Source organism: Cebidichthys violaceus, unplaced genomic scaffold, assembly GCF_023349555.1.
Source record: "Cebidichthys violaceus isolate CVI_PGR_0920_01 unplaced genomic scaffold, fCebVio1.0.p SCAF_11, whole genome shotgun sequence".
In the NCBI taxonomy this organism is placed as follows: domain Eukaryota; kingdom Metazoa; phylum Chordata; class Actinopteri; order Perciformes; family Stichaeidae; genus Cebidichthys; species Cebidichthys violaceus.
The window spans coordinates 491,266-515,174 of record NW_027176274.1 but is presented as its reverse complement, the minus strand read 5'-3'; the positions used below and the strand labels follow the sequence as shown (position 1 = coordinate 515,174).

The window sequence follows — 23,909 nt, the reverse complement described above, 5'->3', positions numbered from 1 at the left end:
GAATGTTTGTCATAAATTGAAAGATGAAGTGTTTCTTTATGTGTTGATGTTGGATGTTTGTCATAAACTGAAGGATGAAGTGTTTCTTTATGTGTTGGTGTTGAATGTTTGTCATAAACTGAAGGATGAAGTGTTTCTTTATGTGTTGATGATGAATATTTGTGATAAACTGAAGGATGAAGTGTTTCTTTAGGTGTTGATGATGAATGTTTGTGATAAACTGAAGGATGAAGTGTTTCTTTATGTGTTGGTGTTGAAGGTTTGTGATAAACTGAAGGATGAAGTGTTTCTTTATGTGTTGGTGTTGAATGTTTGTCATAAAGTGAAGGATGAAGTGTTCCTTTATGTGTTGATGATGAATGTTTGTCATAAACTGAAGGATGAAGTGTTTCTTTATGTGTTGGTGTTGAATGTTTGTCATAAACTCAAAGATGAAATGTTTCTTTATGTGTTGATGATGAATGTTTGTCATAAACTGAAGGATGAAGTGTTTCTTTATTTGTTGGTGTTGAATGTTTGTGATAAACTGAAGGATGAAGTGTTTCTTTATGTGTTGGTGTTGAATGTTTGTCATAAACTGAAGGATGAAGTGTTTCTTTATGTGTTGATGATGAATGTTTGTGATAAACTGAAGGATGAAGTGTTTCTTTATGTATTGGTGTTGAATGTTTGTGATAAACTGAAGGATGAAATGTTTCTTTATGTGTTGGTGTTGAATGTTTGTCATAAATTGAAAGATGAAGTGTTTCTTTATGTGTTGATGTTGGATGTTTGTCATAAACTGAAGGATGAAGTGTTTTTTTATGTGTTGGTGTTGAATGTTTGTGATAAACTGAAGGATGAAGTGTTTCTTTATGTGTTGGTGTTGAATGTTTGTCATAAAGTGAAGGATGAAGTGTTCCTTTATGTGTTGATGATGAATGTTTGTCATAAACTGAAGGATGAAGTGTTTCTTTATGTGTTGGTGTTGAATGTTTGTCATAAAGTGAAGGATGAAGTGTTCCTTTATGTGTTGATGATGAATGTTTGTGATAAAGTGAAGGATGAAGTGTTTCTTTATGTGTTGGTGTTGAATGTTTGTGATAAAGTGAAGGATGAAGTGTTCCTTTATGTGTTGGTGTTGAATGTTTGTGATAAACTGAAGGATGAAGTGTTTCTTTATGTGTTGGTGTTGAATGTTTGTCATAAAGTGAAGGATGAAGTGTTCCTTTATGTGTTGATGATGAATGTTTGTCATAAACTGAAGGATGAAGTGTTTCTTTATGTGTTGGTGTTGAATGTTTGTCATAAAGTGAAGGATGAAGTGTTCCTTTATGTGTTGATGATGAATGTTTGTGATAAACTGAAGGATGAAGTGTTTCTTTATGTGTTGGTGTTGAATGTTTGTGATAAACTGAAGGATGACGTGTTTCTTTATGTGTTGGTGTTGAATGTTTGTGATAAAGTGAAGGATGAAGTGTTCCTTTATGTGTTGATGATGAATGTTTGTGATAAACTGAAGGATGAGGTGTTTCTTTATGTGTTGGTGTTGAATGTCTGTCATAAACTGAAGGATGAAGTGTTTCTTTATGTGTTGGTGTTGAATGTTTGTCATAAACTGAAGGATGAAGTGTTCCTAATGTGTTGGTGTTGAATGTTTGTGATAAACTGAAGGATGAAGTGTTTCTTTATGTGTTAGTGTTGAATGTGTGAGATAAACTGAAAGATGAAGTGTTTCTTTATGTGTTGATGATGAATGTTTGTCATAAACTGAAGGATGAAGTGTTCCTTAATGTGTTGGTGTTGAATGTTTGTGATAAACTGAAGGATGAAGTGTTTCTTTAGGTGTTGGTGTTGAATGTTTGTGATAAACTGAAGGATGAAGTGTTTCTTTATGTGTTGGTGTTGAATGTTTGTCATAAACTGAAAGATGAAATGTTTCTTTATGTGTTGATGATGAATGTTTGTCATAAACTGAAGGATGAAGTGTGCCTTAATGTGTTGGTGTTGAATGTTTGTGATAAACTGAAGGATGAAGTGTTTCTTTATGTGTTGGTGTTGAATGTTTGTCATAAAGTGAAGGATGAAGTGTTCCTTTATGTGTTGATGATGAATGTTTGTCATAAACTGAAGGATGAAGTGTTTCTTTATGTGTTGGTGTTGAATGTTTGTCATAAAGTGAAGGATGAAGTGTTCCTTTATGTGTTGATGATGAATGTTTGTGATAAACTGAAGGATGAAGTGTTTCTTTATGTGTTGGTGTTGAATGTTTGTGATAAACTGAAGGATGACGTGTTTCTTTATGTGTTGGTGTTGAATGTTTGTGATAAAGTGAAGGATGAAGTGTTCCTTTATGTGTTGATGATGAATGTTTGTGATAAACTGAAGGATGAGGTGTTTCTTTATGTGTTGGTGTTGAATGTTTGTCATAAACTGAAGGATGAAGTGTTTCTTTATGTGTTGGTGTTGAATGTTTGTGATAAACTGAAGGATGAAGTGTTTCTTTATGTGTTAGTGTTGAATGTGTGAGATAAACTGAAAGATGAAGTGTTTCTTTATGTGTTGATGATGAATGTTTGTCATAAACTGAAGGATGAAGTGTTCCTTAATGTGTTGGTGTTGAATGTTTGTGATAAACTGAAGGATGAAGTGTTTCTTTAGGTGTTGGTGTTGAATGTTTGTGATAAACTGAAGGATGAAGTGTTTCTTTATGTGTTGGTGTTGAATGTTTGTCATAAACTGAAAGATGAAATGTTTCTTTATGTGTTGATGATGAATGTTTGTCATAAACTGAAGGATGAAGTGTGCCTTAATGTGTTGGTGTTGAATGTTTGTGATAAACTGAAGGATGAAGTGTTTCTTTATGTGTTGATGTTGGATGTTTGTCATAAACTGAAGGATGAAGTGTTTCTTTATGTGTTGATGATGAATGTTTGTCATAAACTGAAGGATGAAGTGTTCCTTAATGTGTTGGTGTTGAATGTTTGTGATAAACTGAAGGATGAAGTGTTTCTTTAGGTGTTGGTGTTGAATGTTTGTGATAAACTGAAGGATGAAGTGTTTCTTTATGTGTTGGTGTTGAATGTTTGTCATAAACTGAAAGATGAAGTGTTTCTTTATGTGTTGATGATGAATGTTTGTCATAAACTGAAGGATGAAGTGTTCCTTAATGTGTTGGTGTTGAATGTTTGTCATAAACTGAAGGATGAAGTGTTTCTTTATGTGTTGATGATGAATGTTTGTGATAAACTGAAGGATGAAGTGTTTCTTTATGTATTGGTGTTGAATGTTTGTGATAAACTGAAGGATGAAGTGTTTCTTTATGTGTTGGTGTTGAATGTTTGTGATAAACTGAAGGATGAAGTGTTTCTTTATGTGTTGATGTTGGATGTTTGTCATAAACTGAAAGATGAAGTGTTTCTTTATGTGTTGGTGTTGAATGTTTGTGATAAACTGAAGGATGAAGTGTTTCTTTATGTGTTGATGTTGGATGTTTGTCATAAACTGAAGGATGAAGTGTTTCTTTATGTGTTGGTGTTGAATGTTTGTCATAAAGTGAAGGATGAAGTGTTCCTTTATGTGTTGATGATGAATGTTTGTGATAAACTGAAGGATGAAGTGTTTCTTTATGTGTTGGTGTTGAATGTTTGTGATAAACTGAAGGATGACGTGTTTCTTTATGTGTTGGTGTTGAATGTTTGTGATAAAGTGAAGGATGAAGTGTTCCTTTATGTGTTGATGATGAATGTTTGTGATAAACTGAAGGATGAGGTGTTTCTTTATGTGTTGGTGTTGAATGTTTGTCATAAACTGAAGGATGAAGTGTTCCTAATGTGTTGGTGTTGAATGTTTGTGATAAACTGAAGGATGAAGTGTTTCTTTATGTGTTAGTGTTGAATGTGTGAGATAAACTGAAAGATGAAGTGTTTCTTTATGTGTTGATGATGAATGTTTGTCATAAACTGAAGGATGAAGTGTTCCTTAATGTGTTGGTGTTGAATGTTTGTGATAAACTGAAGGATGAAGTGTTTCTTTAGGTGTTGGTGTTGAATGTTTGTGATAAACTGAAGGATGAAGTGTTTCTTTATGTGTTGGTGTTGAATGTTTGTCATAAACTGAAAGATGAAATGTTTCTTTATGTGTTGATGATGAATGTTTGTCATAAACTGAAGGATGAAGTGTGCCTTAATGTGTTGGTGTTGAATGTTTGTGATAAACTGAAGGATGAAGTGTTTCTTTATGTGTTGGTGTTGAATGTTTGTGATAAACTGAAGGATGAAGTGTTTCTTTATGTGTTGATGTTGGATGTTTGTCATAAACTGAAGGATGAAGTGTTTCTTTATGTGTTGATGATGAATGTTTGTCATAAACTGAAGGATGAAGTGTTCCTTAATGTGTTGGTGTTGAATGTTTGTGATAAACTGAAGGATGAAGTGTTTCTTTAGGTGTTGGTGTTGAATGTTTGTGATAAACTGAAGGATGAAGTGTTTCTTTATGTGTTGGTGTTGAATGTTTGTCATAAACTGAAAGATGAAGTGTTTCTTTATGTGTTGATGATGAATGTTTGTCATAAACTGAAGGATGAAGTGTTCCTTAATGTGTTGGTGTTGAATGTTTGTGATAAACTGAAGGATGAAGTGTTTCTTTATGTGTTGGTGTTGAATGTTTGTGATAAACTGAAGGATGAAGTGTTTCTTTATGTGTTGATGTTGGATGTTTGTCATAAACTGAAGGATGAAGTGTTTCTTTATGTGTTGGTGTTGAATGTTTGTGATAAACTGAAGGATGAAGTGTTTCTTTATGTGTTGATGTTGGATGTTTGTCATAAACTGAAGGATGAAGTGTTTCTTTATGTGTTGGTGTTGAATGTTTGTCATAAAGTGAAGGATGAAGTGTTCCTTTATGTGTTGATGATGAATGTTTGTGATAAACTGAAGGATGAAGTGTTTCTTTATGTGTTGGTGTTGAATGTTTGTGATAAACTGAAGGATGACGTGTTTCTTTATGTGTTGGTGTTGAATGTTTGTGATAAAGTGAAGGATGAAGTGTTCCTTTATGTGTTGATGATGAATGTTTGTGATAAACTGAAGGATGAGGTGTTTCTTTATGTGTTGGTGTTGAATGTTTGTCATAAACTGAAGGATGAAGTGTTCCTAATGTGTTGGTGTTGAATGTTTGTGATAAACTGAAGGATGAAGTGTTTCTTTATGTGTTAGTGTTGAATGTGTGAGATAAACTGAAAGATGAAGTGTTTCTTTATGTGTTGATGATGAATGTTTGTCATAAACTGAAGGATGAAGTGTTCCTTAATGTGTTGATGTTGAATGTTTGTGATAAACTGAAGGATGAAGTGTTTCTTTAGGTGTTGGTGTTGAATGTTTGTGATAAACTGAAGGATGAAGTGTTTCTTTATGTGTTGGTGTTGAATGTTTGTCATAAACTGAAAGATGAAATGTTTCTTTATGTGTTGATGATGAATGTTTGTCATAAACTGAAGGATGAAGTGTGCCTTAATGTGTTGGTGTTGAATGTTTGTGATAAACTGAAGGATGAAGTGTTTCTTTATGTGTTGGTGTTGAATGTTTGTGATAAACTGAAGGATGAAGTGTTTCTTTATGTGTTGATGTTGGATGTTTGTCATAAACTGAAGGATGAAGTGTTTCTTTATGTGTTGATGATGAATGTTTGTCATAAACTGAAGGATGAAGTGTTCCTTAATGTGTTGGTGTTGAATGTTTGTGATAAACTGAAGGATGAAGTGTTTCTTTAGGTGTTGGTGTTGAATGTTTGTGATAAACTGAAGGATGAAGTGTTTCTTTATGTGTTGGTGTTGAATGTTTGTCATAAACTGAAAGATGAAGTGTTTCTTTATGTGTTGATGATGAATGTTTGTCATAAACTGAAGGATGAAGTGTTCCTTAATGTGTTGGTGTTGAATGTTTGTGATAAACTGAAGGATGAAGTGTTTCTTTAGGTGTTGGTGTTGAATGTTTGTGATAAACTGAAGGATGAAGTGTTTCTTTATGTGTTGGTGTTGAATGTTTGTCATAAACTGAAAGATGAAGTGTTTCTTTATGTGTTGATGATGAATGTTTGTCATAAACTGAAGGATGAAGTGTGCCTTAATGTGTTGGTGTTGAATGTTTGTGATAAACTGAAGGATGAAGTGTTTCTTTATGTGTTGGTGTTGAATGTTTGTGATAAACTGAAGGATGAAGTGTTTCTTTATGTGTTGATGTTGGATGTTTGTCATAAACTGAAGGATGAAGTGTTTCTTTATGTGTTGATGATGAATGTTTGTCATAAACTGAAGGATGAAGTGTTCCTTTATGTGTTGATGATGAATGTTTGTGATAAACTGAAGGATGAAGTGTTTCTTTATGTGTTGGTGTTGAATGTTTGTGATAAACTGAAGGATGACGTGTTTCTTTATGTGTTGGTGTTGAATGTTTGTGATAAAGTGAAGGATGAAGTGTTTCTTTATGTGTTGGTGTTGAATGTTTGTCATAAACTGAAAGATGAAGTGTTTCTTTATGTGTTGATGATGAATGTTTGTCATAAACTGAAGGATGAAGTGTTCCTTAATGTGTTGGTGTTGAATGTTTGTCATAAACTGAAGGATGAAGTGTTTCTTTATGTGTTGATGATGAATGTTTGTGATAAACTGAAGGATGAAGTGTTTCTTTATGTATTGGTGTTGAATGTTTGTGATAAACTGAAGGATGAAGTGTTTCTTTGTGTTGGTGTTGAATGTTTGTGATAAACTGAAGGATGAAGTGTTTCTTTATGTGTTGATGTTGGATGTTTGTCATAAACTGAAGGATGAAGTGTTTCTTTATGTGTTGGTGTTGAATGTTTGTGATAAACTGAAGGATGAAGTGTTTCTTTATGTGTTGATGTTGGATGTTTGTCATAAACTGAAGGATGAAGTGTTTCTTTATGTGTTGGTGTTGAATGTTTGTGATAAAGTGAAGGATGAAGTGTTTCTTTATGTGTTGGTGTTGAATGTTTGTGATAAACTGAAGGATGAAGAGAGTATTTCTTCGACACAGCAGCTGGTTTTGTGATAGATTTATTTATTTTCTGTAACTACAGTCGTAGTGTTTTCATACATGTCATCTGCAGTTCATCAAACTGATATATATTTATACAAATAGAGAAATATAATCTACATACATCTAATAGAAAACAAACCAGTCTGTGAGTGAATCCACTGCTTGGTTCAGTTGTAATAACGGTGACAAGTTAAGTGCTGGAGAGAAGATCTGCTCACATGATAATATCAGAATTATGAATCTGTGCATTAAATAAGTCTAAAAATAGAACATTCTTAAAACAAACAACCACCAAACACACAAACATTAGATGATCAAACACACAAACACACACCTGTGAGTTCTTAAAGAAGTTTCTTTGGTTGAAAGGAGAATCAGCCCTGAAAACCTTTAAATACATGTTTTAAAGCACAAACAAAGAGCTGGAATGTGGAAAAAAAGAAAAGAGTTCAAAGATACGACTTCACCAACATGTCGACTCAGCAGAGTTTAAACCACGAGGCGTGAGTGGTCACAGGCTAAAATGTAATATTGTTTTCTAATCATAAAGACAATGAAGAAAACTTTAGTTTGTCCAACATGACGTCTTCATGTGTTTGTGATATTTAATATTACAGAACAACTCATTTGTAATATTTGCAAAAATGGCTTGAGTTGCACTTTTTGTGCTCAACTTTCGACAAATAAGAACATTTTAATTATCGAAATCATAATTACAAGATCTTGTAATAATAAAATGAGAAAATCAGTATGAAACTAAATTAGCAATTTTACCTCAAAATGACTACATCTGAAATTAAGAAATAGATTTCTTAATCTTTAGGTGAAAATTGAAGATCTCACAATCTTGTAAAAATAGTTTTTGTATCTCATCATTTTTTGATTAAGTCTCTAGATTTAACAATATTGTACCTCAGAATTAAGAAATCACATCTAATTTCTTAATTTTGAGATCCAATTTTTAAAATAAGTTTTCTTTTCTTGACTTGAGGTCATTAAAGAGTTAAGAGCTCTACCATGTAGTATTTCCTGAATATTTAGTAGTATTTTGTTTCTAAATCTGAATTAAATCATCTCGACATGCTAACAAACGTGTTTTCAAGGCAGCCAAAAATGACGTATTTTGTCCCACAACGTCTCAAATGTGATCGTAGAAAAATCCTCCAGACGTCATTAAAAGTTGCTTTAAGGCAAACAAGATGCTTTCAAAGTAAAACTCAAAAATACAAACAAGATAAGAAAAAGTGCTCGAACAGAAGAAAGAAAGCGACACATTTCTTATGATAAACTAAAACATAGATTATTGTGATATCCTTTATATCTGAGCCTCACAGTCACAGAGTCCGGTCACGGTACAATTAAGGCACTTGATTTTTATTTAGCAGCTCAGAGTGGCAACACTTCATTACCCAGAAACCCTGTGTGGCGAAGTAACCCATGTTCTTGTGTAACGAACGATCACTTTGAAGAATAAAAGTTAAATCTGGGACAAACAAAAAGTGGAAATACTGCTAGTAAATAAAATGATAATGAGAAGGAAAACGAGCCGTACTAACATGCTGACATCACTACGCCAACGTTAGTTAACATGCTGACATCACTACGTCAACATTAGCTGACATGCTGATATCACTACGCCAACGTTAGCTAACGTGCTGATATCAGTACGCCAACGTTAGTTAACATGCTGACATCACTACGCCAACGTTAGTTAACATGCTGACATCACTACGTCAACGTTAGCTAACGTGCTGACATCACTCTGCCAACGCTAGCTAACGTGCTGACATCACTACGCCAACGTTAGCTAACACATTGACATAACTTAGCTAACGGTGACATTAGCTGTTACTGTCATTATTGTTATGATTTAATTCATGATTAACACATTTATTAATTGTTAAACGACGATGATTTTGAGTTTAGTCTGTATTTTATTCAGATTTTTTTTCAAACTGCTTAAATGAAAGCCCTAAGCTCTGCTGCTAGTAAGCTAATGTTTGCTAGCTACTGAGCTAACATTAATAAACAAACGCTAGTTAACTGTCAATCAGAAATGAGTTCTAGTGAGGTTTAATATGTAGTTATGTTCCTCTCAGGGTGATCAGTTCATCTGTCTTTGAGTCGTCGCCATACCGTTAGCTGCAGTGCTAACACCACGCTAACACCACATGGTCTGCCTTGTTGTTTGGAGTCAGTTTTATCGATCAGTGACCTAAACTCTGTGAGTGTAAAGTTCCTCTCGGCCTTCATCCTACCATCGTCTTCCTCCCACAGGGAGCAGGTTAGAGAGACAAAGGCCCACACGCCCCCGAGAACTACAGCTCCCATGCATCTTTGGGGGAAGGAGCTGCACACGTTCCATTAGCATTAGAGTGCTAACGGACTAGCAGGTGTTGAGCTAGCACCTCTTCATCAATGCGTTTCCTCTGTATGAAAGATGATACTGGCAGTATGTTTATTTAACATGTTAAACTTTATATTTAATTTGTAAAACTTTATATTTAACTTGTTAAACTTTATATTTAACTTGTTAAAGCTTCTTAACAAACATGTTGTTTGTTAAAAAGCTTTCCACTTTGAGCAGGGAGAGCAGGGCCGCCTTTCAATCAGAGGGTCGGTGGTTCGATCCCCGGCTCCTGCTCTACTAGTCTCATGTCAATGTGTCCTGGAGCAAGACACTTAACCCCAAAATTGCTCCTGTAGCTGCGTCTACGGCGTGTAGATTGATACTGAGCGTCTGCTAAATGACCGTAATGTTGTGAGTTTTTTGGAATATTTAGGATCAGTAGTCGTGTTTCCATCAACATATTTTCATGCTAATTTTGCAGAATCACAGACGTTTTTACGCTCAAATGAGGTTGTTTTTTGTCAAATAAGAGTTAATGGATTAAAAAAAATTAACATTTAGGTCACATGACTTGTGTCTTTCTGGATATTTATTCATAATTTTAACCATCGCCATCTTGTTGTTTTGCAACCAAGAAGTGAGACAAGAGGGCAGAGCTACGAACAACTAAGAAATTAATAAAACATTTGTGTGTGTTCCTGTACTACTGTCTTTGTGGGGATGTTTTTAGCCTGCAGAGTGAGGACACTTCTTTCCCCTCCAGGCGGTGGTGGAGGAAGTATTCAGTACCTTTGTAAGAAATGAGTCCACTGGAAGTAAAAAAAAAAAAGGACTGTATATAAGAAGTGGACGTAGTCGTTGTGACGTAACCCATTGGTTTGTGGACCAATGTTTAGTTTTTTTTAACCGATTGTAATGTTTCTGTATTGTAATTATGCACCAGACGAACAACGACTTGATTGAACAGCAACAGGCTTGCGCTAACAGTGTGTGTACCAGCCTCGGAATAAAAGCCTGTGGCGGTTCATCAAGTCGTTGTTCGTATGGTGCATAATTACAATACAGAAACATCACACCGATGAACAGGAAGTGACCATATCTGGACTGAGGAGGAGTGATGTAGAGACGCCGTATACGTCTCTGGTAGAGAACCTGTCAATCAGCATGTAGCCCCGCCCCTAAATCATCCCCTGCTTTATGGTGTGTTTGACTCTAAATGGAGCATAATGTACTAAATGAACATCATGCTGTATTGAAGAAGACTGTAAACTAGAGATTGAGACCATAAACTCATGTTTACAATGTTTACTGAGGGAATAAATCAAGAGAGAAGTAGAGTCATTTTAGACTAGACTTCTATACAACCAGAGGAGTCGCCCCCTGATGGACACTAGAGAGAATGCAGCTTTAACACATGAAGCTTCCTGTTCTCTTCTTCTTCTTCTACTCTTTTAACTGGCAGATTACAAACATGTAGACAAGTTTATTCTCTTCAGCTCATAACTCACATTTTTGTTTTGCGACATTTTCTTAAAATTTGCTGAATGGAAACACGACGACTGTTTGTTAGCTAGTCTCAGTCTATAGACTGTGACAGGAAACCCACCAATGAATGGAGGCTAACCTGAGGGGGCGGGGCTTATATTCTCCAGGCTCCTCCTCCTCCTCCAATCACAACCTGTTATTATTTTCCTGCTCAGGTCTGAAGAGCTGATGCTCCTCCTCCTCCTGTGGGAGTCCAGACCAACACATGCTCTATTCCTCCTCCTCCTCCTCCTCTTCCTCCTCTTCCTCTTCCTCTCCAGCCATCACCTCCACCAGCAGCTCAGCGGTGCAGGTCGCCTCACCGAGACTGTTGACCGCCTTCACCGTGTACTTGGAGTCATCGTCACCTGACACCTGGAGAGGAGGTGAAGAGGAGGTGAGATGAAGAGGAAGTGAGGAAAAGATGAAGAGGAGGTGAAAAGGAAGTAAAGACAAAGTGAAAAAGAAGTGAGGGTGAAGTGAAGAAGTGAAGAGGAAGTGAGGAGGAAGTAAAGAGTAAGTGAAGAGAAAGTGAAGAGGAAGTGAGGAGGGAGTGAAGAGGACGTGAATAGGAAGTGAAGAGGAAGTGAGGAGGGAGTGAAGAGGAAGTGAGGGGGAAGTGAAGAGGACGTGAAGAGGAAGTGAAAAGGAAGTAAAGAGGAGGTGAAGAGGAAGTGAAGAGGAGGTGAAGAGGAAGTAAAGTGTAAGTGAAGAGGAAGTGAAGAGGAAGTGAAGAGAAAGTGAAGAGGAAGTGAAGAAGTCAACCTCTGACCTCTGAAATGACCAGACTGCAGTTTCCTTCCTCGTCGTAGTCGATTTGAAAATGGCGCGTCTCTTTGATCGGCTGCTCGTCTTTGTACCAAACCACCTCTGGATCGGGGAAACCTGGAGACACGAGACTCGGTTTGTAACTCTGATCAGAATCAATAAGAACCAGTATTGATGATCAGGATCAATAAGAACCAGTACTGATGATCAGAATGAGGTCTTTTACCTTCGATCTTGCAGTCGAAGCGAGCAGCACTGCCCTCCACCACCTCAACGTCTTTGATCACAGAACTGAACGAAGGTTTACACTCCGTCTTCTGATCGAACTCCAAACACTCCAGGAACTGGTTATCTTCTACACACACACACACACACACACACACACACACACACACACACACACACACACACTGTCACACTAGCTATAATAACATAACAACAGAAGAAGAAGGTTCTGGTGACCCGGCTGACCTTCGGTCGGCGACCCTTTCTTGGCGCTGACTCCGGCCATCATTGCCATGGACGACAGGCGGCCAATGGCTCGAACAGCGTGACCAGTTTTCTACCACAGAGGAAGAAACACGGTCACTTCCTGTCTTGCTGAGGTGTGTTACATTCACTTTTGTTCTGTAGTTTTTCTGTTTGTTTTGTATTACAGTATAAAATGCTGTGTCATGTTGCAGCATGCTGTGTCATGTTTACCTGCCATTTCCTCCTCAGGATGTACTTCTTCATCCTCTCCTTGGAGAGCTTCTTGGCCTTCATGGTGGTGGTGTCCTGCTTCAGCCAGGTGTGTTCATAGCACTGAGCACAGGTGAGCCTGGCCCTGACACACACACACACACACACACACACACATACACACACACAGTCACAGACACACACACACACACACAGTGAGGCTTCAGACAGAGGGCTATCGATGCTATCGATGCTATCGAGTGTGTTCTTACTTCATGTCTTTCTTCAGCAGGTTGGTGATGAAGTCTTTTCCGTTGTCTGAGATCTCGTCGAAGGCATCGTCCTCAAAGTCCCAGGAGGCCGAGGTCACGTTGGACAAAGTCTCGTTGTCGTTGTCGCCCATGAAGGGAGACAAACCGCTCAGCCTGATGGACGACAACACAGAACTGAGACAAACTAAGCCAGACTAAAGTTAACTGAACTACATGCTACTACTAGAGAAAAATCAAAAATAAATAAATGAAGCTAGGCTAAGTGAAGCCATGCTAAAATAAGCTAAACTCAAAGACCATACAAACAAAATGATGCTAAGATAAGCTAAAGATAGACTCACAGTATGTAACAGATGACTCCTATACTCCACATGTCTGTGGGATAACTAATGGCTTCATAGTTGATCACTTCTGGAGCCACAAACTCTGGAGTCCCAAATAAAACCTTTAGAGTTCCTGCGTTTTCTGTTGAAGAGAAAAGAGTTTGATTAAAAGATAAACAATCAAAAATGATCAGGGGCGGCCATTTTAGGACATATCAGGCTACTGTTAACGTTATCAATGTTGTTTTCTCTAAACCTGCTTTCTGAAACAGAGCTCTGGTCTGTGTTAACATTGTCTTAGCATAATGTTAGCATAATGATAGCATAATAATAGCATAATGATAGTATAATGTTAGCATAATGATAGCATAACAATAACATAGTGATAGCATAATGTTAGCATAATGGTAGCATAACAATAACATAATGATAGCATAATGATAGCATAATGTTAGCATAGAGTTTGATTATTTATATATTTAGTTATTAAGATGCGTCATTAATATCTGGATATTTGTCTCAGTCAGGATCAATAAAGTTTAGTCAAACTCCTCAGTGATGTCACCTAGTCGCCTGGCGAGGCCGAAGTCGATGAGTTTGATTTTTCCGCCGGTCTTGTTGACACACATGATGTTCTCTGGTTTCAGGTCCAGGTGGACGATTCCTTGTTTGTGGATGAAACTGACGCCATCGATGATCTGCAGCATGTATCTGATCACCTCCCTCTCCGTCAGCTCGAAGTCCTCATCGATGATCCGCTCAAACAGCTCGCCACCGGAGATCCTGCAGAGAAACATTTGGATCATAGGACTACAGAGAAACATCTGGTTCAAAGAACTACAGAGAAACATCTGGTTCATAAGACTACAGAGAAACATCTGATTCATAGAACTACAGAGAACATCTGGTTCATAAGATTACAGAGAAACACCTGGTTCATAAGATTACAGAGAAACATCTGGTTCATAAAACTACAGAGAACATCTGGTTCATAGAACTACAGAGAAACATCTGGTTCATAAGATTACAGAGAAACACCTGGTTCATAAAACTACAGAGCACATCTGGTTCATAAGACTACAGAGAAACATCTGGTTCAAAGAACTACAGAGAAACATCTGGTTCATAAGACTACAGAGAAACATCTGATTCATAGAACTACAGAGAACATCTGGTTCATAAGATTACAGAGAAACACCTGGTTCATAAGATTACAGAGAAACATCTGGTTCATAAAACTACAGAGAACATCTGGTTCATAGAACTACAGAGAAACATCTGGCTCATAAGATTACAGAGAAACACCTGGTTCATAAAACTACAGAGCACATCTGGTTCATAGAACTACAGAGAAACATCTGGTACATAAGATTACAGAGAAACATCTGGTTCATAAAACTACAGAGAAACATCTGGTTCATAAGACTACAGAGAAACATCTGGTTCATAGGACTACAGAGAAACATCTGGTTCATAGAACTACAGAGAAACATCTGGTCCATAGAACTACAGAGAAACATCTGGTTCATAAGACTACAGAGAAACACCTGGTTCATAGGACTACAGAGAAACACCTGGTTCATAAGACTACAGAGAAACATCTGGTTCATAAGACTACAGAGAAACATCTGGTTCATAAGACTACAGAGAAACATCTGGTTCATAAGACTACAGAGAAACACCTGGTTCATAAGACTACAGAGAAACACCTGGTTCATAGGACTACAGAGAAACATCTGGTTCAAAGAACTACATACATCTGGTTCATAGAACTACAGAGAAACATCTGGTTCATAAGACTACAGAGAAACATCTGGTTCATAAGACTACAGAGAAACATCTGGTTCATAGGACTACAGAAAAAAATCTGGTTCATAGGACTACAGAGAAACATCTGGTTCATAAGACTACAGAGAAACATCTGGTTCATAAGACTACAGAGAAACATCTGGTTCATAGAACTACAGAGAAACATCTGGTTCATAAGACTACAGAGAAACATCTGGTTCATAGGACTACAGAGAAACATCTGGTTCATAGAACTACAGAGAAACATCTGGTCCATAGAACTACAGAGAAACATCTGGTTCATAAGATTACAGAGAAACACCTGGTTCAAAGAACTACAGAGAAACATCTGGTTCATAGAACTACAGAGAAACATCTGGTTCATAAGACTACAGAGAAACATCTGGTTCATAGGACTACAGAGAAACATCTGGTTCATAGAACTACAGAGAAACATCTGGTCCATAGAACTACAGAGAAACATCTGGTCCATAGAACTACAGAGAAACATCTGGTTCATAAGATTACAGAGAAACACCTGGTTCAAAGAACTACAGAGAAACATCTGGTTCATAGGACTACAGAGAAACATCTGGTTCATAAGACTACAGAGAAACATCTGGTTCATAAGACTACAGAGAAACATCTGGTTCATAGGACTAGAGAAACATCTGGTTCAAAGAACTACAGAGAAACATCTGGTTGATAAGACTACAGAGAAACATCTGGTTCATAGGACTACAGAGAAACACTTGGTTCATAAGACTACAGAGAAACATCTGGTTCATAAGACTACAGAGAAACATCTGGTTCATGAGACTACAGAGAAACATCTGGTTCATAGGACTACAGAGAAACATCTGGTTCATAAGACTACAGAAAAACATCTGGTTCATAGGACTACAGAGAAACATCTGGTTCATAGGACTACAGAGAAACATCTGGTTCATAGGACTACAGAGAAACACCTGGTTCATAGGACTACAGAGAAACATCTGGTTCATAGGACTACAGCGAAACATCTGGTTCATAGGACTACAGAGAAACACCTGGTTTGTGTTTCCAGTTCAAACTGATCAGAGATCAGCTGCAGGTTTAAGATCTGAACAAAACGTGTAGAATCATAAACATTAATTATTTTATTTCATAATTTAAATGGAAAAAGCCCATTGGCTGTTTGTGGAGGGAACGAGTCTTTATGCTAAGCTAAGCTAACCAGCTGCTGGCATTAATACATACAGCATAAGTTAGCTTCTTATTTATCTTCTTTTTGTTGTGTTTTGTTTAGTTTTAACATTGTTAAGAAAAGTATAATTATACTGTATTTAATAAATAATAAAATCAACATACATCTCGAGCACCATGACGATGTCCGACTTCCCCTCGAAGGCGTCGATGCACTGCACCAGTTTCGGGTGGTGCAGGCTGTTCATGATGCCAATCTCGTGCCGGACGTTGTCCTTCTCCTTCGCCGAGTACGCCTTGATGAACTTTCCTGCCCACACCTTCTTCGTGGCCTTCTCCACCAGCTTGAAGACCTGACCGAACTTCCCCCTGTCTCTCACACACACACACACACACACACACACACACACACACACACACACACACACACACAGCGACATCTTTAGAAACAGCCTCTTCACGCTACATCACAGGTGCATTGTGGGTGAGAAGTTATTGTCATTTCGACGGAGCCTCACGTTCCCAGTCGATCCTCCACGTCGTACAGCTCCTTCACCTTCACGTCGGTCCTGATGGACACGTCTCTGTAGTCGGGCTCCTTGTCCACGTCTGAAAACACAGAGGTCAGGCGTCACCGGGGGGGGGGGGGGGGTCGTCATGTTATGTTAGCATATGTTAGCATATGTTAACTTATGTTAGCATATGTTAGCTCGTAGGAAGTCTGAGTCATCGTACCTTCATCCTCCTCCTCTGCCTCAGCCTCTTCATCTGTCAGACAAACCAAACAGCAGCAGTTAGTTCAGTTAGTCCGTTTAGTTCAGTTCATTTAGTCCTGGTTTAGTTAAGTAGACTTAGTCCTGGTTTAGTTTAGTAGACTTAGTCCTGGTCTAGTTTAGTAGACTTCGTCCTGGTATAGTTTAGTAGACTTAGTCCTAGTTTAGTTTAGTAGACTTAGTCCTGGTTTAGTTTAGTAGGCTTAGTCCTGGTTTAGTTTAGTAGACTTAGTCCTGGTTTAGTTTAGTAGACTTAGTCCTGGTTTAGTTAAGTAGACTTAGTCCTGGTTTAGTTTAGTAGACTTAGTCCTGGTTTAGTTTAGTAGGCTTATTCCTGGTTTAGTTTAGTAGACCTAGTCCTGGTTTAGTTTAGTAGACTTAGTCCTGGTATAGTTTAGTAGACTTAGTCCTGGTTTAGTTAAGTAGACTTAGTCCTGGTTTAGTTTAGTAGACTTAGTCCTGGTTTAGCTTAGTAGACCTAGTCCTGGTTTAGTTCAGTCACATTTAGTGATGGTTTAGTTTAGTAGCCGTAGTCCTGGTTTAGGTCTAGATGGACCACAGAAGCTCTCAGACTGGAACAGACCTCCATTCATAGACTTACAGAACTATGAGAATCACGATGTTCACTCACCATCGTCCACCAGGCCGACGGTCACCGGCTCGGATTCGGCACTCGGTTCCCCGACTCCGTAAACGTTCTCGGCCCGAACACGAAACTTATACTGACGCTCTGGAAGAAGGTTCTAAGAGACGGACACACCAACGTTACTTCTCCTCTAGGATGTGGGCCCCACCTGAAGTCTGACAGCTGGTTGCTAACAACAACAACAGCTCACCTGTACGTTGTAGGAGGTGCTGTTGCAGGACACCAGCTGTTTCCACTGCGGCTCCAAAGAGTCCCAGATCTCCAGGTTGTAGGACTGCACGGCGCTGCCTCCGTCGTAGGTCGGCCCGTACCAGGACAGGGTCAGACTGGACCGCCGCACGTCTGAGGCTGCAGGGACCCGGGCCGGGGGGTCGGGTTTATCTGAGGAGGGTTAGGGTTAGGGATGAGGATTTAAGGACAGAGGAACCACGCTGACCACCTAGAGGTTGAAGGATTAGGGACGAGGATTTAAGGACAGAGGAACCACACTGACCACCTAGAGGTTGAAGGGTTAGGGACGAGGATTTAAGGACAGAGGAACCACACTGACCACCTAGAGGTTGAAGGGTTAGGGACAAGGATTTAAGGACAGAGGAACCACACTGACCACCTAAAGATTGAACGGTTAGGAACGAGGATTTAAGGACAGAGGAACCACGCTGACCACCTAGAGGTTAAAGGGTTCATCCTCTGAGAAGGTGACGAGATGTTTGCTACATCCTAACATTAGCTAATGATCAGTCTTGGACACATTAACACGTTGACCTCATGGTGGCGCTAGATGAAGACTGGATCAAGGATCAGGATGGAACACACTACGTCATTACGATCCATCCCATAATAGAAGTTTCAGTCTGAGCTCACGTATTTAAACTGAAGAAACAAGATCAGCTCAGCTGAGTGAAGAGAGTTTGATTCAAAGACAGAAACCTGAGACATGTGATCACAGGTCACACGCACAGACACACACAAACACAAACACATTATTTTATTGCATTAACGCAGTTTTTTTTTTAATTTTATTATTATTTTGAAAGTCCGTTGCTCACTGGTAGCGTTGGAGGAGTCTTCATCACTACGTTGATGCAGCGTGTGGAGAAGTAGAGATAAACTAAAGACGAGCTAACAGACGCCACAGAGAAGTGGAGAGATACAAACTGAGGACGACTAGTGTTGAGAAGACGTCGGTCTGAGGAACGTTCTCAGGATCATGAATGACGTCACGTAGGAGCCTCCCTCCAGACGCACCGTCACCAGAAGAACACACGAGTCGTACGAAGAGGAGAGGACTACAAAAGAGACGGAGTCACAACGCGCACCGGCCGTCTCTCACCGGAGACTACCGGACATCGCCGGGTAACCGTCGTCACCTCTGAGTTACGGTGCATTATGTTGATGAACAGTGGGAGCTGCGTTCACATGCTCTGACTGTATGAAGACAGAAGAACACATTCTGATGAAACGTGTGGAACATTGTATTCATGTTGCACAGCAGAGGAACGTTTAAATAAAGTCACTCACTGAGCACAGATAGTAGAAATATAACTGATACTGTGTGAAGAATACTGCTGTTAACAAGAACCCGATCTGTTTAAAGTGATTCAAACCAAATGTTAGTGTACTTTTGTTCATATAGCAGGACTTTAACATAAAAGTGAGCGATACACTACTTTTAAATATATTATTGAACTTTGTGCATAACAATGAGATTAATCAAGATTAAAAATTGTAATCGTTAACCAGCACTAATATATATAGATGTTTATATATATATATATATATATATATATATATACACTGTATATTAGGGGTGCCACGGTTCAATAAGCAGATATGCCTTCATGAAGTCTGTTGTAACACTGATGGGTTAGTTTGTGCTCCTTCAGTCTTCAACATGTGGTCTGCTGTTGTGCTTCAGGAAAAGGAGGTCTCTCTCTGATCTCTGGAGGAGGCCAGAGATCCGCTGCTCTGCCGGTTCTTTGTGAGACTAGATTAAGACTTGGGTCTGTCAGGTTGCTTTGTGTAGTCCGTGACGTCCGGCCGTCTGTTGTCAGAGCAACAGTGGGAGCTTCGGACACTCGATTCTCTGTTTGGACTTTTGTTTTCTTTAACAAAGCCGGAGTTATGGTCTGGAGAGATGTGCTGGTGAAGGAGTAGAGTCACGGAGCTCAATCACATGAAGCATGTTGGTACAGAGTAGGTCTCAGCTATGAATAGACCTTCAGCCCTGTTAGAGTCAGTAGAACAGCTACCTCAACGCTGCGGGGAGAGTTTGTAGCATGTGTGCTGCTGTTGGTTTTCCTGCTAAGCTAGTTTAGCATAGCGTGTAGTATGTTGTCTGTCTGAAGCTACATGAAGCTACATGCAGCTACATGAAGCTACATGAAGGTACATGAAGCTGCATGAAGGTACATGAAGGTACATGAAGCTGCATGAAGGTACATGAAGGTACATGAAGCTACATGAAGGAACATGAAGCTTCATGAAGGTACATGAAGCTACATGTAGCTACATGAAGGTACATGAAGCTACATGAAGGAACATGAAGCTACATGAAGGTACATGAAGGTACATGAAGCTACATGAACTTACATGAAGCTACATGAAGGTACATGAAGCTACATGAAGGTACATGAAGGTACATGAAGCTACATGAAGGAACATGAAGCAGAGCGGTATGAAGGAGAGACTTACCGACGATGGTGAGGTTGAGGGCGGCCTGTCGGAGGCCGACGGCGTTCCTCAGCTCGATGGTGTAACATCCACAATGTTCCTGCTGACCGCTGCTGATGGTTAGTCTGCTGCTGCTGTCACTGGAGTCTATGGAGATATCAGCTGAGGCCTGGATCTACACGCACACGCACGCACGCATGCACGCGCACACACACACACACACACACACACACACACACACGTTAGTTCTGCAGGTATTTTATCATAATTGTCATGTTGACACTAAGAATTTTGCTAATGTGGCTAAAAAATAATATTATAATGAGCTCTGGTGTGTGTGTGTGTGTGTGTGTGTGTGTGTGTGTGTGTGTGTGTGTGTGTGTGTGTGTCTGTGTGTGTGTGTGTGTGTGTGTGTCTGTGTGTGGTTCTCACTGGTTTCCTGAACTTCAGCCAGGTGCAGTTGATGGGCGGAGCTCCAGAGAACCTACAGAGGATCTCCACCTTCTCTCCCGCCAGGATCTTCATGTCCTCGGGGAACTGAAGGATCTGAGGAGGCAGAGCTGCAGATACCGATCAATAATCAGGGATCAATAAAAACCCTCTGTGTGTGTGTGTGTGTGTGTGTGTGTGTGTGTGTGTGTGTGTGTGTGTGTGTGTGTGGGTGTGTGTGTGTCACCTTGTTTGGGAGGAGTCTTGGCTGTCGGTTTCTTTATTCTGGCTTCACCTGAAACACAAACGATCAGATCAGATTTAATTGTATCTTTAACTAAAGATTCAGATTTCTTATTGTTATTATTTACTCATTTGTTTATGAGACATTTTATGATCTCTGTTCTTTTAAAAGGAGAATCTGAAGCATCAGATGGTGTCTTTATGGTTCAAATAGTAGAAGAAGAAAACTACAAATACAGATGTAATGTTCACTATAAGAACTACAAATATATATTCAATGTTTACTGATAGAACTACAAATATATATCCAATGTTTACTAATAGAACTACAAATACAGATTTAATATGTACTGTAAGAACTACATATACAGATAATTGTAGTTTTTACATTGAATATTCAGACGTTTTTAGACTGAGGAGAGTCAAACGAGGAGCTTCTTAAAAGGAGAGAGGGAACAAAGAGTGAGAGGGAGGAAGAGGGAGGAGGAGGGAGGAAGAGGGAGGAGGCGGGAGGAAGAAGAGGAGGAGACGGGAAACCAGGCCTTAAATGGAAGTCTGTCCTTCTCCCCCCCCCAGCTCTCTCTCTGTTACATTCAGACTCATAAACAGAGAAGTTTAAAATACTTTGAATCAACTGAATCGTCACTAAAAAACACTAAAAACGACTAAATGATAGAAACTAACAAGATATTAGACAAAAGAATAAAAAACAGCTCATGAAATAATACTAAACTATATTTTCTACTTCATTGTAAATGTACTTATTTCATTTATTTCACATATTGTTCTCTGTTCTCTAGCTACAAAAACGTTGCATATCTAACAGCACCATGATGTCGTTAGCCTAGCTTAGCACAAAGACCAGAAGCAGGGGGAAACTACTAGCCAGTATAGCAACAACCAGCTAGCTGTCAGGGAGCTACAAAGGCTGATGGGAAACGTGGTCTTAAAGAGGAGAAGAGAACGCTTTAAATGATACACAGAGACGTTTGAACAGAAGTGTGTGTGTGTGTGTGAGAGAGTTAGTGTGAGTGTGAGTGTGTGTGTGTGTGTGTGTGTGTGTGTGTGTGTGTGTGTGTGAGAGAGTTAGTGTGAGTGTGTGTGTGTGTGTGTGTGTGTGTGTGAGAGTTAGTGTGAGTGTGTGTGTGAGAGTTAGTGTGAGTGTGTGTGTGGGAACCAGTGCTCCCAGCCTTCAGCTCCTTATTGGGACAAAAGGAAAGAAGCTTCTGCATATTTTGGAAACTCACTCTCTGAAGTCGGAGTCGTCTTCTTGGACTTCTTGTCAGCCGGAGAGTTTTCTGTTGGATCTGAGACACAAACAATAGTGAAGATAATTAAACATCTTTGTCTTTATTCAACAGCTAACAGTTCTTATCTTATACTAGAACCATGCAGGAACAGTTCTTATCTTATACTAGAACCATACAGGAACAGTTCTTATCTTCTACTAGAACCATGCAGGAACAGTTCTTATCTTATACTAGAACCATACAGGAACAGCTCTTACCTTCTACTAGAACCATGCAGGAACAGTTCTTATCTTATACTAGAACCATACAGGAACAGTTCTTATCTTCTACTAGAACCATACAGGAACAGTTCTTATCTTCTACTAGAACCATGCAGGAACAGTTCTTATCTTCTACTAGAACCATGCAGGAACAGTTCTTATCTTCTACTAGAACCATACAGGAACAGTTCTTATCTTCTACTAGAACCATGCAGGAACAGTTTTTATCTTCGACTAGAACCATGCAGGAACAGTTCTTATCTTCTACTAGAACCATACAGGAACCGTTCTTATCTTATACTAGAACCATACAGGAACAGTTCTTATCTTATACTAGAACAATGCAGGAACAGTTCTTATCTTCTACTGGAACCATACAGGAACAGTTCTTATCTTTTACTAGAACCATACAAGAACAGTTCTTATCTTATACTAGAACCATGCAGGAACAGTTCTTATCTTATACTAGAACCATACAGGAACAGTTCTTATCTTATACTAGAACCATGCAGGAACAGTTCTTATCTTCTACAAAAACCATACAGCAACAGTTCTTATCTTCTACTGGAACCATACAGCAACATTTCTTATCTTCTACTAGAACCATACAAGAACAGTTCTTATCTTCTACTGGAACCATACAGGAACAGTTCTTATCTTCTACTAGAACCATACAGGAACAGTTCTTATCTTCTACTGGAACCATACAGGAACAGTTCTTATCTTCTGCTAGAACCATACAGGAACAGTTCTTATCTTGTACTAAAACTATTCAGGAACAGTTCTTATCTTCTACTAGAACCATACGGGAATGAACAGTTCTCACCGTCTACTTGAACCATACACGACCAGTTCTCACGTCTACTAGAACCATACAGGAACAGTTCTTATCGTCTACTAGAACCATATGGGAACAGTTTTTATCGTCTACTAGAACCACACAAGAACAGTTCTTACCGTGTACTAGAACCATACAGGAACAGTTCTTACCGTCTACTAGAACCATACAGGAACAGTTCTCACGTCTACTAGAACCATACAGAAACAGTTCTCACCATCTACTAGAACCATACAGGAACAGTTCTCACGTCTACTAGAACCATACAGGAACAGTTCTCACCATCTACTAGAACCATACAGGAACAGTTCTTACCCTCTACTAGAACCATACAGGAACAGTTCTTACCCTCTACTAGAACCATACAGGAACAGTTCTTACCATCTACTAGAACCATACAGGAACAGTTCTTACCGTCTACTAGAACCATACAGGAACAGTTCTTACCCTCTACTAGAACCATACAGGAACAGTTCTTACCGTCTACTAGAACCATACAGGAACAGTTCTTACCGTCTACTAGAACCATACAGGAACAGTTCTTACCCTCTACTAGAACCATACAGGAACAGTTCTTACCATCTACTAGAACCATACAGGAACAGTTCTTACCGTCTACTAGAACCATACAGGAACAGTTCTTACCGTCTACTAGAACCATACAGGAACAGTTCTTACCCTCTACTAGAACCATACAGGAACAGTTCTTACCGTCTACTAGAACCATACAGGAACAGTTCTTACCCTCTACTAGAACCATACAGGAACAGTTCTTACCGTCTACTAGAACCATACAGGAACAGTTCTTACCCTCTACTAGAACCATACAGGAACAGTTCTTACCCTCTACTAGAACCATACAGGAACAGTTC

The 23,909-nt window shown here is 39.0% G+C and overlaps 1 protein-coding gene across 2 annotated transcripts in view; it reads right to left on the bottom strand.

Moving 5' to 3' along the window:
• Positions 1-7,035: 7,035 nt before the first annotated feature.
• The window catches only part of LOC137891624 (myosin light chain kinase, smooth muscle-like), a 32,152-nt gene continuing 15,278 nt past the window's right edge, over positions 7,036-23,909 (bottom strand). Inside the window, exons 1-18 of one of the 2 annotated variants that reach the window (XM_068736354.1) lie at positions 23,190-23,208; positions 21,937-21,996; positions 20,694-20,741; positions 20,450-20,577; positions 20,039-20,192; positions 17,535-17,725; positions 17,330-17,441; positions 16,661-16,693; positions 16,444-16,534; positions 16,091-16,294; positions 13,518-13,735; positions 12,971-13,094; positions 12,630-12,782; positions 12,379-12,502; positions 12,148-12,238; positions 11,903-12,031; positions 11,681-11,793; positions 7,036-11,283 (exon numbers count right to left, since the gene is read on the bottom strand). In XM_068736354.1, the coding sequence (XP_068592455.1) occupies positions 11,140-11,283; positions 11,681-11,793; positions 11,903-12,031; positions 12,148-12,238; positions 12,379-12,502; positions 12,630-12,782; positions 12,971-13,094; positions 13,518-13,735; positions 16,091-16,294; positions 16,444-16,534; positions 16,661-16,693; positions 17,330-17,441; positions 17,535-17,725; positions 20,039-20,192; positions 20,450-20,577; positions 20,694-20,741; positions 21,937-21,996; positions 23,190-23,205 (2,133 nt within the window). In that variant the 5' untranslated portion in view covers positions 23,206-23,208 and the 3' untranslated portion in view covers positions 7,036-11,139. Of the gene's footprint in view, positions 11,284-11,680; positions 11,794-11,902; positions 12,032-12,147; positions 12,239-12,378; positions 12,503-12,629; positions 12,783-12,970; positions 13,095-13,517; positions 13,736-16,090; positions 16,295-16,443; positions 16,535-16,660; positions 16,694-17,329; positions 17,442-17,534; positions 17,726-20,038; positions 20,193-20,449; positions 20,578-20,693; positions 20,742-21,936; positions 21,997-23,189; positions 23,209-23,909 lie in introns of those variants that run through there. The other variant, XM_068736346.1, reaches the window with a different exon arrangement.